The sequence below is a fragment of the Chiloscyllium plagiosum genome, chromosome 15 (assembly GCF_004010195.1).
Source record: "Chiloscyllium plagiosum isolate BGI_BamShark_2017 chromosome 15, ASM401019v2, whole genome shotgun sequence".
NCBI lineage: Eukaryota > Metazoa > Chordata > Chondrichthyes > Orectolobiformes > Hemiscylliidae > Chiloscyllium > Chiloscyllium plagiosum.
In genome coordinates this window covers 14,861,425-14,873,232 of record NC_057724.1, presented here as the reverse complement: position 1 = coordinate 14,873,232, position 11,808 = coordinate 14,861,425, and the positions used below count along the sequence as shown (strand labels likewise).

The 11,808-nt window shown below is 41.7% G+C and overlaps 1 protein-coding gene across 5 annotated transcripts in view; it reads right to left on the bottom strand.

Moving 5' to 3' along the window:
- LOC122557122 (fibronectin type-III domain-containing protein 3A-like) overlaps positions 1-11,808 on the bottom strand; it is a 150,808-nt gene that overhangs the window by 45,438 nt on the left and 93,562 nt on the right. For all 5 annotated transcript variants that reach the window (XM_043704458.1, XM_043704456.1, XM_043704459.1 and 2 more), the window contains 2 exons: positions 10,904-11,197; positions 896-954 (listed from right to left, as the gene is read on the bottom strand). In XM_043704458.1, the coding sequence (XP_043560393.1) occupies positions 896-954; positions 10,904-11,197 (353 nt within the window). The remainder of the gene's footprint in view (positions 1-895; positions 955-10,903; positions 11,198-11,808) is intronic.

The window sequence follows — 11,808 nt, the reverse complement described above, 5'->3', positions numbered from 1 at the left end:
GCAATCTTCTTCCTGACCTCTCCGCCCCCACCCCCTCTCCGGCCTATCACCCTCACCTTAACCTCCCTCCACCTATCGCATTCCCAACGCTCATCCCCCAAGTCCCTCTCCCTACCTTTTATCTTGGCCTGCTTGGCACACCCTCCTCATTCGTGAAGAAGGGCTTATGCCTGAAAAGTCGATTCTCCTCCTCCTTTGATGCTGCCTGACCTGCTGCACTTTTCCAGCAACACATTTTTAAGAGTAGCTTGCTCGGTTGCTTCAAAGGGCAGTCAACCACATTGCTGTTGCTCTGGCATCACATGAAGGTCAAACCAGGTAAGAACTTCATTGAAGCCGACGGGTTTTTAACAATAATCAACAATTGGTCTCTTGGTCATCACAAGGTTTTTAATTCCAAGTTTTTACTGATTTCAAATTCCATAATCTGCCACAGTAGGATTTGAACCCAAGTCCCGGAAACGTTACCTGGGTCATTGGATTAAGAGTCTAGTGCCAATACTCCTATGCTGTTACCTCCCCATTAAAGATTGAGGTATACCTTGTCAAAAGATAGACCATCTCAAAAAGGTTTTATTCCATTTTCTCATAATGAAAGCACAAGAAATAGGAGCAAGAACTGCAGGACTAAGAACATTAATTAGAAAACAGTGTCGGATATCGGATAGCAAGTAAATATAGGAACCTCCTTGCTTTCCCCCTTCCTTGCCCTGGAGCACTGAAAACAACTACAGCATCATTACTATAATATCAGAATCAATAATCAGGGCATAAACCAGAGATTGATCCTGAGCCCATTGTGGGATTGTGTGCCTGGTACATTAAATCAGCCAGCCATTATGTGGCACTAATACATCAATTGAGTTTCGCTTTGTAAATCTCTAATCTTACTTACCACAGGCTTAGCAATGCCAGAAAGAAGCTCTTGTAATAATTTGGTTTTCGAGTCAGAATCTGACAATCAAAAAAGCACAAGACTACTTGTTAAAAAAGAAATATAATACAGAGGAAAGTAATAGGACTTCAAAGGTCAGCATTTTATGGTAATTCTACAATCCAATTAGACTGGGATTATTTCATAGCTCATAATATTCATACGTACATTACCATTTTAATAAATTATAGTGACATTTGCTCAACACATCTAATACTTACACAAGTCACTTTTGTTCGATTTGATTAAAAATTCCTTTTTCTCTCTCCTCCACGATTGTGAATGGTGAACAATTGTTTACACTCTGAGCTATTAATTAGACCAATTCTGAAGAGGAGTCATCTGGACTTAAAAACATAACTCTTTCTCTCTCCACAGATGTTGTCAGACCAGCTGATTTTCTTCAGCATTTTCGGCTCTTGCTTGAAATTTCCAGCATTGGCAATATTTCACATTAATCAGATCAGGTCTGAATGGTAAGTGTTTGCCTTTGGTCTGAAGCTATTGATTAGACCACATTTCCTTTACTAGTCCAAAGAGTAACATTACTGCCATTTTTATGGGTTTTATTCTTGAGAGCTTCACAAAAGCATCAACAGCAATCATTGCTGTCAGCTGGTTCAGGGTCTGACAACTGGAATGTGCTGTTTACAGTCCATCATCTAGGTAAATCAGTGATACTAGAGATGTCTATACAATCTTTACTCTGTACACTAGCTACTGGAATATAGCATAGACTCAGTATTCTGAATCATAAAATTGAATACACAATCCACCATATCAAAAAGCAATCATTGGACATAGGAGCTAAGACTCAAGTTGTTTTACTTGCATAAAAAAGTGAAAATCAGCAAGATATACATTTATTTGTACTCTCTTTTATTGAGCCAAGATTACACTGAGCAAAATTTTAAACAAACATTTTCTAACTGACTCTACCCTAACATGTAGCTGGCTTAGCAAGAGTTTTAAAAAATCCCAGCTGCATAGGTCTTGGCTGTAACTGCAAAGCTGTTTCTATCTGGGGAAATACAATCTGGCATAACGTAACCCTACGCTATAGAAAATTGTGCTTTAGAAACAGTGCTTAAAGTGTTGACGATGCAATCGCGTTACTGCCAACACTTGTTAAATGTTCACGCTCTAAAAACAATGCTCACAATTTGTCAACTGCATTATAGCAGAACATCTTTAGTGTGTATATATATGCCTAAAACATACAACAGTCTGTATACCTGTGTGCGTGAGAATGTGTCTCTGTGCGTGTATAGATGTGCCTAAAGTATAGGCAAGATACTGTCAATTACTTCAGATTAAATGTCAACATTTCCCAATTCACTGGCATGTTTTAATATAGAATGGAGGTTTCTTCCAGTCTCTTTAACATTCTAGGTAAATTAATAGAATGAAAGCTTAGACATTATAGTGTCCAAAATTGATTCTGAAGGACAATGCTGGCAATTTTAATTACAGCAGAACAGCTAACCCCTTCACTTGGTCTATGTTCGATAACTACAAGAGATTGCCTTGCATCCAGCCTGTGTTAACAAAGAAGGACATCCTGCTTCGAAGCTTTCCATTCGATGAATATTAGCTGATCTCCATGGATGTTAAAATGTGCAATTTCTGTGCAATGTACAACCAAGCTCTCGGAAAACATCACTGACCCTGTGTGTGCTGTTTCTAATGACAAGACTGTGCAATTTTAAAACAACAACTTCTGGTACAGTGACCTTCTTTCCCAACGAGGAAATCAGTCTTCAACTGGAATCTTCACAATGAAATACAGATTGCAACTTGAACAGTCAAGCTGCTGGGCTGGTTTAATTTCTTATCCATATTGTGATCGAACATAACTAGAATGGAATATATTCTTCTTATTTTAAAAAAAAGTTAAAGTCCTGTGGAATTAAAAATAAACTAAATAATGCAATTTAGGAATGGCACTAGTAGTTGATTTCACTATTGACCCAGATCATTAGAAATGCTTGTGTTTCGTTCCCTGTGGGGCAACAATAACTAAAATATTACAGAAACTAATTGGGCAGGGCGGGGGTGCGTGGAAGAGAGGAATTTTCCTACAAACCAAAGTGGCTGGAGTTTCCTTGTCAAGTCCCTTTCAAACCTTGGCCAATTTCCAACACTGAACTCTCTATTAAGAAACTCAAACATTTTATCCAACAACTTCTTGCTTGTAACACTACTTTTGAACCATAGAGGTCTCTGCAACACCTTTCAAGTCCACAGAGCATATCATCCCACAACATATTCCATAGGGTATATCATTTGACAATGCACACTAATTTTACTCGGTTTGGAAATTATTATTTGCTGTTCCTACCCTTGTTAGGAAACAAGACAATTGATCAAATATAATTAGATGAATGTAGCATTTTGTTGGAACAGTAAAATAATATTTCAATCGTACTCAACTAGAACATAACTACCAACTAATTTCAACGGGGTTCATTTTGAAGTGACACCAGAACAGCAGTTGGAAATCTCAATATTTTCATTGATGTTTCTTATGGAACACAGCCAAAGTTACAGTGCATGATCAGGAGACATTCTGTGGAAACACATCTCTCCAACTACGCAATTGCATAAAATCCCAAAGACTTTACGTTTTTGCAAATAGTTTCTGGTCTTTTAGGCCTTAAAATTGAAACATCATCATTGCTACTCAAATCACTCTAAGACTCAAATCTTAATCATTAGAAATAATTCTTTGGGTTCAATATATGGGTATGGAATGAGCTGCCAGAGGAAGTGGAGGAGGCTGGTACAATTGCAAAATTTAAGAGGCATTTGGATGGGTATATGAATAGGAAGGGTTTGGAGGGATATGGGCCAGGTGCTAGCAGGTGGGACTAGATTGGGTGGGGATATCTGGTCAGCATGGACGGGTTGGACCGAAGGGTCTGTTTCCATGCTGTACATCTCTATGACTTAAGAGTCAACAGCATATATATTTGGATAATTACTGATTTTGTGTGAAGTTGCTTCCCCAATTTTCAGTCAAAAAGTGATTCACTTTTCATGTACATGATACACAGGATGATCTCCAACTTTTACTGAAAAAAAATCTAACCTTTGTATGTATCACCTGCTCACTGAAATCAAACCTGCCCTGGCGCAAACCTACTTGACAGAATTATATAAAAGCACATGATTAAGAGGTGGCTGTTTAGCTCCTTGCACCTGTGTGCAAACTTGATGTCAAGACTGCCACCTCTCAGATTTTCACCACCAATCCCACACTTTAATATATTGATTGGTATCAAGGAGGAGTGCTAGATACACTGTCCAGTTTAAACACAGCCATTGTGATTGCACAACAAATAATTGTGCAGCTAATATGTAATTCAAAATGTCAGTGATGAGCATTAGAAATTCTCTTCCAAAACTCTACATCACTGAAGTAGATGCTCAAAAACAAAGTCGTCCAAACAGTGGCACAGATGGATGACAAAGTTGCAGAGTACATTGAAATTTACCCAAGTGAACTCGCAACTCCTTGAAGATTCATCTGAATTGAGACCCAGAAGAAAGGGGAAGGGGAAGGGGAAGGGAAGAAAGGGAAAGGGAAGAAAGGGGAAGGGAAGAAAGGGAAAGGGAAGAAAGGGAAAGGGAAGAAAGGGAAAGGGAAGAAAGGGGAAGGGAAGAAAGGGAAAGGGAAGAAAGGGGAAGGGAAGAAAGGGAAAGGGAAGAAAGGGGAAGGGAAGAAAGGGAAAGGGAAGAAAGGGGAAGGGAAGAAAGGGAAAGGGAAGAAAGGGGAAGGGAAGAAAGGGAAAGGGAAGAAAGGGGAAGGGAAGAAAGGGAAAGGGAAGAAAGGGGAAGGGAAGAAAGGGAAAGGGAAGAAAGGGGAAGGGAAGAAAGGGAAAGGGAAGAAAGGGGAAGGGAAGAAAGGGAAAGGGAAGAAAGGGGAAGGGAAGAAAGGGAAAGGGAAGAAAGGGGAAGGGAAGAAAGGGAAAGGGAAGAAAGGGAAAGGAAAGAAAGGGAAAGGGAAGAAAGGGAAAGGGAAGAAAGGGAAAGGGAAGAAAGGGAAAGGGAAGAAAGGGAAAGGGAAGAAAGGGAAAGGGAAGAAAGGGAAAGGGAAGAAAGGGAAAGGGAAGAAAGGGAAAGGGAAGAAAGGGAAAGGGAAGAAAGGGAAAGGGAAGAAAGGGAAAGGGAAGAAAGGGAAAGGGAAGAAAGGGAAAGGGAAGAAAGGGAAAGGGAAGAAAGGGAAAGGGAAGAAAGGGAAAGGGAAGAAAGGGAAAGGGAAGAAAGGGAAAGGGAAGAAAGGGAAAGGGAAGAAAGGGAAAGGGAAGAAAGGGAAAGGGAAGAAAGGGAAAGGGAAGAAAGGGAAAGGGAAGAAAGGGAAAGGGAAGAAAGGGAAAGGGAAGAAAGGGAAAGGGAAGAAAGGGAAAGGGAAGAAAGGGAAAGGGAAGAAAGGGAAAGGGAAGAAAGGGAAAGGGAAGAAAGGGAAAGGGAAGAAAGGGAAAGGGAAGAAAGGGAAAGGGAAGAAAGGGAAAGGGAAGAAAGGGAAAGGGAAGAAAGGGAAAGGGAAGAAAGGGAAAGGGAAGAAAGGGAAAGGGAAGAAAGGGAAAGGGAAGAAAGGGAAAGGGAAGAAAGGGAAAGGGAAGAAAGGGAAAGGGAAGAAAGGGAAAGGGAAGAAAGGGAAAGGGAAGAAAGGGAAAGGGAAGAAAGGGAAAGGGAAGAAAGGGAAAGGGAAGAAAGGGAAAGGGAAGAAAGGGAAAGGGAAGAAAGGGAAAGGGAAGAAAGGGAAAGGGAAGAAAGGGAAAGGGAAGAAAGGGAAAGGGAAGAAAGGGAAAGGGAAGAAAGGGAAAGGGAAGAAAGGGAAAGGGAAGAAAGGGAAAGGGAAGAAAGGGAAAGGGAAGAAAGGGAAAGGGAAGAAAGGGAAAGGGAAGAAAGGGAAAGGGAAGAAAGGGAAAGGGAAGAAAGGGAAAGGGAAGAAAGGGAAAGGGAAGAAAGGGAAAGGGAAGAAAGGGAAAGGGAAGAAAGGGAAAGGGAAGAAAGGGAAAGGGAAGAAAGGGAAAGGGAAGAAAGGGAAAGGGAAGAAAGGGAAAGGGAAGAAAGGGAAAGGGAAGAAAGGGAAAGGGAAGAAAGGGAAAGGGAAGAAAGGGAAAGGGAAGAAAGGGAAAGGGAAGAAAGGGAAAGGGAAGAAAGGGAAAGGGAAGAAAGGGAAAGGGAAGAAAGGGAAAGGGAAGAAAGGGAAAGGGAAGAAAGGGAAAGGGAAGAAAGGGAAAGGGAAGAAAGGGAAAGGGAAGAAAGGGAAAGGGAAGAAAGGGAAAGGGAAGAAAGGGAAAGGGAAGAAAGGGAAAGGGAAGAAAGGGAAAGGGAAGAAAGGGAAAGGGAAGAAAGGGAAAGGGAAGAAAGGGAAAGGGAAGAAAGGGAAAGGGAAGAAAGGGAAAGGGAAGAAAGGGAAAGGGAAGAAAGGGAAAGGGAAGAAAGGGAAAGGGAAGAAAGGGAAAGGGAAGAAAGGGAAAGGGAAGAAAGGGAAAGGGAAGAAAGGGAAAGGGAAGAAAGGGAAAGGGAAGAAAGGGAAAGGGAAGAAAGGGAAAGGGAAGAAAGGGAAAGGGAAGAAAGGGAAAGGGAAGAAAGGGAAAGGGAAGAAAGGGAAAGGGAAGAAAGGGAAAGGGAAGAAAGGGAAAGGGAAGAAAGGGAAAGGGAAGAAAGGGAAAGGGAAGAAAGGGAAAGGGAAGAAAGGGAAAGGGAAGAAAGGGAAAGGGAAGAAAGGGAAAGGGAAGAAAGGGAAAGGGAAGAAAGGGAAAGGGAAGAAAGGGAAAGGGAAGAAAGGGAAAGGGAAGAAAGGGAAAGGGAAGAAAGGGAAAGGGAAGAAAGGGAAAGGGAAGAAAGGGAAAGGGAAGAAAGGGAAAGGGAAGAAAGGGAAAGGGAAGAAAGGGAAAGGGAAGAAAGGGAAAGGGAAGAAAGGGAAAGGGAAGAAAGGGAAAGGGAAGAAAGGGAAAGGGAAGAAAGGGAAAGGGAAGAAAGGGAAAGGGAAGAAAGGGAAAGGGAAGAAAGGGAAAGGGAAGAAAGGGAAAGGGAAGAAAGGGAAAGGGAAGAAAGGGAAAGGGAAGAAAGGGAAAGGGAAGAAAGGGAAAGGGAAGAAAGGGAAAGGGAAGAAAGGGAAAGGGAAGAAAGGGAAAGGGAAGAAAGGGAAAGGGAAGAAAGGGAAAGGGAAGAAAGGGAAAGGGAAGAAAGGGAAAGGGAAGAAAGGGAAAGGGAAGAAAGGGAAAGGGAAGAAAGGGAAAGGGAAGAAAGGGAAAGGGAAGAAAGGGAAAGGGAAGAAAGGGAAAGGGAAGAAAGGGAAAGGGAAGAAAGGGAAAGGGAAGAAAGGGAAAGGGAAGAAAGGGAAAGGGAAGAAAGGGAAAGGGAAGAAAGGGAAAGGGAAGAAAGGGAAAGGGAAGAAAGGGAAAGGGAAGAAAGGGAAAGGGAAGAAAGGGAAAGGGAAGAAAGGGAAAGGGAAGAAAGGGAAAGGGAAGAAAGGGAAAGGGAAGAAAGGGAAAGGGAAGAAAGGGAAAGGGAAGAAAGGGAAAGGGAAGAAAGGGAAAGGGAAGAAAGGGAAAGGGAAGAAAGGGAAAGGGAAGAAAGGGAAAGGGAAGAAAGGGAAAGGGAAGAAAGGGAAAGGGAAGAAAGGGAAAGGGAAGAAAGGGAAAGGGAAGAAAGGGAAAGGGAAGAAAGGGAAAGGGAAGAAAGGGAAAGGGAGGGAAGTGGGGGAAAGGAATGTGGGGGAAAGGAAAGTGGGGGAAAGGAAAGGAATAATAGAGAAATAGGGAGGGAGAGAGAGGAGGACCAGCTAAAGAAAGAGGTAGCTGATGATAAGTGAAGGGAAATAATGATCAGTTGGTGCTAATGGGAAGGATGAATAGTTGAAAATTGATTGGCTGTAGAGAGCAACTCATGGTCCATCACATCTGTTCTGATGATGCTACCTTCTGCAGTACTCCTCAGATTTATTTGCTTACTTCCTCAACTGAGGATTCTTTGGAGAAATGGTTGTTAGAGTCCTCAGTTGTGTGCGACTAATTTCTTGCACTTCTGATCTCACCCCTTCCCTTCCCTCCCACAACAATAGAGTCTGATGCTTGCTTTCTATTCCATCAGTATCCATATCCAAAGTATTGTAAATCACCATTCCCAGCAGACACATATTCCTCTCCCCTCCCTGATCAGAATTCTGCAGTCGTTTTCTTCCAGGGTATGCTTGTCTACTCTTCCTCCACTCACTGCACCTCCCCACATTCCCAGCGTATCTTCCAGTGAAAGAGAAAGTGGCGCAACACTTGCATATTTATCTCCTCAGCATCCAAAGCCCCACTCTCATACTCCAGGTGAAGCAGCAATTTGCCTGCACCTTATTCAACCTACTACTCTGTTTGCTGCTCACAATACAGCCTCCTGTACACTTGGAAGATGGAACGTAGACTGGGTGACTGGTTTGCCAAACACCTAATGCTTGGTCTGTAAACATGACTCCAAGCTTCCAGGTGGGAGAAAGCAAGGACTGCAAATGCTGGAGATCAGAGTCGAGAGTGGGGGTGCTGGAAAAACACAGCAGGTCAGGCAGCATCCGAGGAGCAGGAAAATCAATGTTTTGGGTACGAGCCCCGAAAGTCGATTCTCCTGCTCCTTGGATGCTGCCTGACCTGTGCTTATCCAGCACCCCACTCTCGACTGCAAGCCTACAGTTATCTGCTGCCTCACTACGCCATGTTCCATGCCATTACATTTGTTTCAGGTTTGCTGCAGTGCTCCAACAGGGTTCAAGGCAAGCTGAAGGAGCAACACCTCATATCTTCCATCTGGGCACCTTACAGCTTTCAGAACTCAATACAGGCATTCAGTTTAAAAATTTCAGAACATGATCATTCTTCTTCATATCGGTTATCCTCCACTCCCCCCTCCCCCACCACCCCCAACACAATCCTAGTTATTGCATTGTGTGGGTTGCTTCCTGTACAGCCAACCCATTTTCAACTATTCACACATCACATTACACCCTCAGGGTACTGAAGGCGGTACATACTGCACCTGAAATTTTAAGTGTTTCCTTCTGGCTGAGACACTGCCAGACTCACTGGGGTTTCTCCAGTATTCTGAGCACTTACTGTCTTTAATTTTACTGAATTATGGTCACCATCACCAAAATACTATCCCTCTGACACATCTCCCTCTTTCCTGACTTTGTTTCCCCAAAATTCAGTCCTGCACCGCTCTCTTTGGTCAGGCTTTCTACCTGCTGGTCAAGAACCTGGGATCACAGCATAAGGATGAGGTGGTGGTCATTTAGTATTCAGACAAGAAATTTCTTCATCCAGAGAATGCTGAACCTGTGGAATTCTCTGTCACAGAAAGTGATCAAGACCAAAATATTGAATGTTTTTAAGGAGCTAGATGTAGTTCTTAAGAACGGAGAGTATGGGGAGAAAGTAGAAACAGGGTACTGAGTAAGATGATCAGCCATGATCATATTGAAGGATGGGCCAGGTTCAAGGGGCCAAATGGCCTTCTCCTGTTTAATTTTCTTTGTTTTAATGAAAAGCCAAATAGTACAATAAAAAGAGACAAAAATGTTCTTTAATTTCCTTTATATACATTATTCAGTTTCTAGTCAACATAGCAAGTTTATTCAGATAGCTGATCATATTAAACTAGACATAAATAGATTTGTATTGTTGTTTTGTTGGGTGATCTGATATTGCACGGAAGGGGGACTCTACAATTGGCCTCAGGCTAAAAAGTCAAAAAGTTAGTTATGGTTCCATACTTCTGATTCCCATTAAACAATCCTTCCTGTAAATTTGAAAATGAGGAAGAGATCAAAATAATTTGCTGATCAAAAAAGATTCAATGAAGTACTTGTATGAGTGAAAAATGCTGTAGAAACAGTCACATCGTTGATTGGTTATAAGTTAAGACAAGTGCTTGTCTTCGTGTCACACCAGAGTACACTAGGATGATTACAGCATTACAGGATTGTACAATGTTCACAAGGATGGAGTTAATTGTCAAAAAATTGGTCAATCCAAGGAGTGTAGGATTCTTTGGAGCTGGTGATTGTACAAGAGTTAAGGAATTGAATGAAGTGATGCAAGGCAGTGGCTCACTGGGACCTCTGCCAAGGAAAACCATGCTTCACCTACACCCCTGAAGACTTTTCAAAGAAAAAAAATCACGAGTCAAGTCCAATTTAGTTCCCTCATCCTCAGAAAACCTTATGAATCAGAATTACAACCAAGAACAGCTTTTAATAAGATTCAAATTTGAATAATCCAAAAAAAAGATAAAGAGCTTCCTCTAAAAGAGCATTTTATCCTTGACAAAAGGTTAATGGGAGTGAAGCCCAACAGAAACTGTCAATTTGTAAAAGCAGGGAGGTGGCTGTGCAGATATCCTTCCTCTTAGCAAGATTTTTTCAAGGGATGTCTTGTGATTGAACATTGTCCATCCTGATGTACAAAGCAAGCAACTGTAGAAATATACCTCGTCCTGAGCGAATGGCACACAAAATCACTAGCTAAGTTTATTGCTGCCAAATAATTGTCCCAGTGAACATGCAGCTTCAACTTTCATAGGTTGAGAATTGAAATAAAAGTTTCAATTTAAACATTCAAAACAGTTTAAAGTTCTCTCACCAATTATATATACAGTCACAGAAGAACAATATTTGTGGGTATATTCAATTTACGTTCCAAATGACCATTAATAGTTTTTTTTGGACTGGTTTAGAACTATCATAATTATAAAATGTTTTACTGTTAAGGACAGTCTGCAACATGACCCCATTTTTACATTTTTGGACGATTCTTAAGTATCATCTTAGAATGGCTCACTGTAAACTGAAGTGTTTAAGCCTCTGGAGATACCACAGCATAGTAAGCATCTTGTACAATGAGAACATTGTTAACATACCATTTTCTGAAGCCATTTGGCTGTGAAAATAACCATCATAGTACAAGTTCTTACCTCCAGCTTCTGCATCAACTGGTGGGCTGCTTCGTGCTTTCCCAGATGGCTTCAGTTTTACTGGTCCTGTTGCAGTCCCTGTACCACAACCAGCTTGTCCCTTTCCATATCCATTTTGTACATTTGTAGGTGAAACAGAGTGACTTTTATGTGGAGAAGAAGGGGGGCTATTAGGTTTATCTTTTTGTCCCCCCACTTGTCTCTCTTTAAGTCTTTTTTGCAAACGTTCATGCACTTTAAGAGTCCTTTCGTCTCTGTGGGTGAAATTTGACCTTCCATGTGGTGAGCGTGATTCTACGTAAAATATAAACAGTAATGAATGTTGTGAAACAACTTCATGTTTTCATTCTTTGTTGTTATTAGACTAAAGTAGCAATCCGCGCAGAAATCCATGCTTAACTATTTTATTTGCTTCCTTATTTTCCCAATTTGGACTACTTCCAGCTCTAATAACAGAAGAGGCTAAATGAGTAGTTGTATCCATTGCTCGATAAGCTAATTCCACCACACCTCATTGATTAGCCCATACAGGAATTGACTACAATGTTTAAGGGCAGATGAAGTATTGTGTAATGTTGAATTGAAAAATGTCTAAAAGCTGCACATAGTTATTATAGAGTCAGAGTCATAGAGATGTACAGCATGTAAACAGACCCTTCGGTCCAACCCGTCCATGCCGACCAGATATCGTAACCCAATCTAGTCCCACCTGCTGCCAGGCCCATATCCCTCCAAACCCTTCCTATTCATATACCCATCCAAATGCCTCTTAAATGTTGCAATTGTACCAGCCTCCACCACATCCTCTGGCAGCTCATTCCATACACGTATCACCCTCTGCGTGAAAACGTTGCCCCTTAGGTCTCTTTTATATCTTTCCCCTCTCACCCTAAACCTATGCCCTC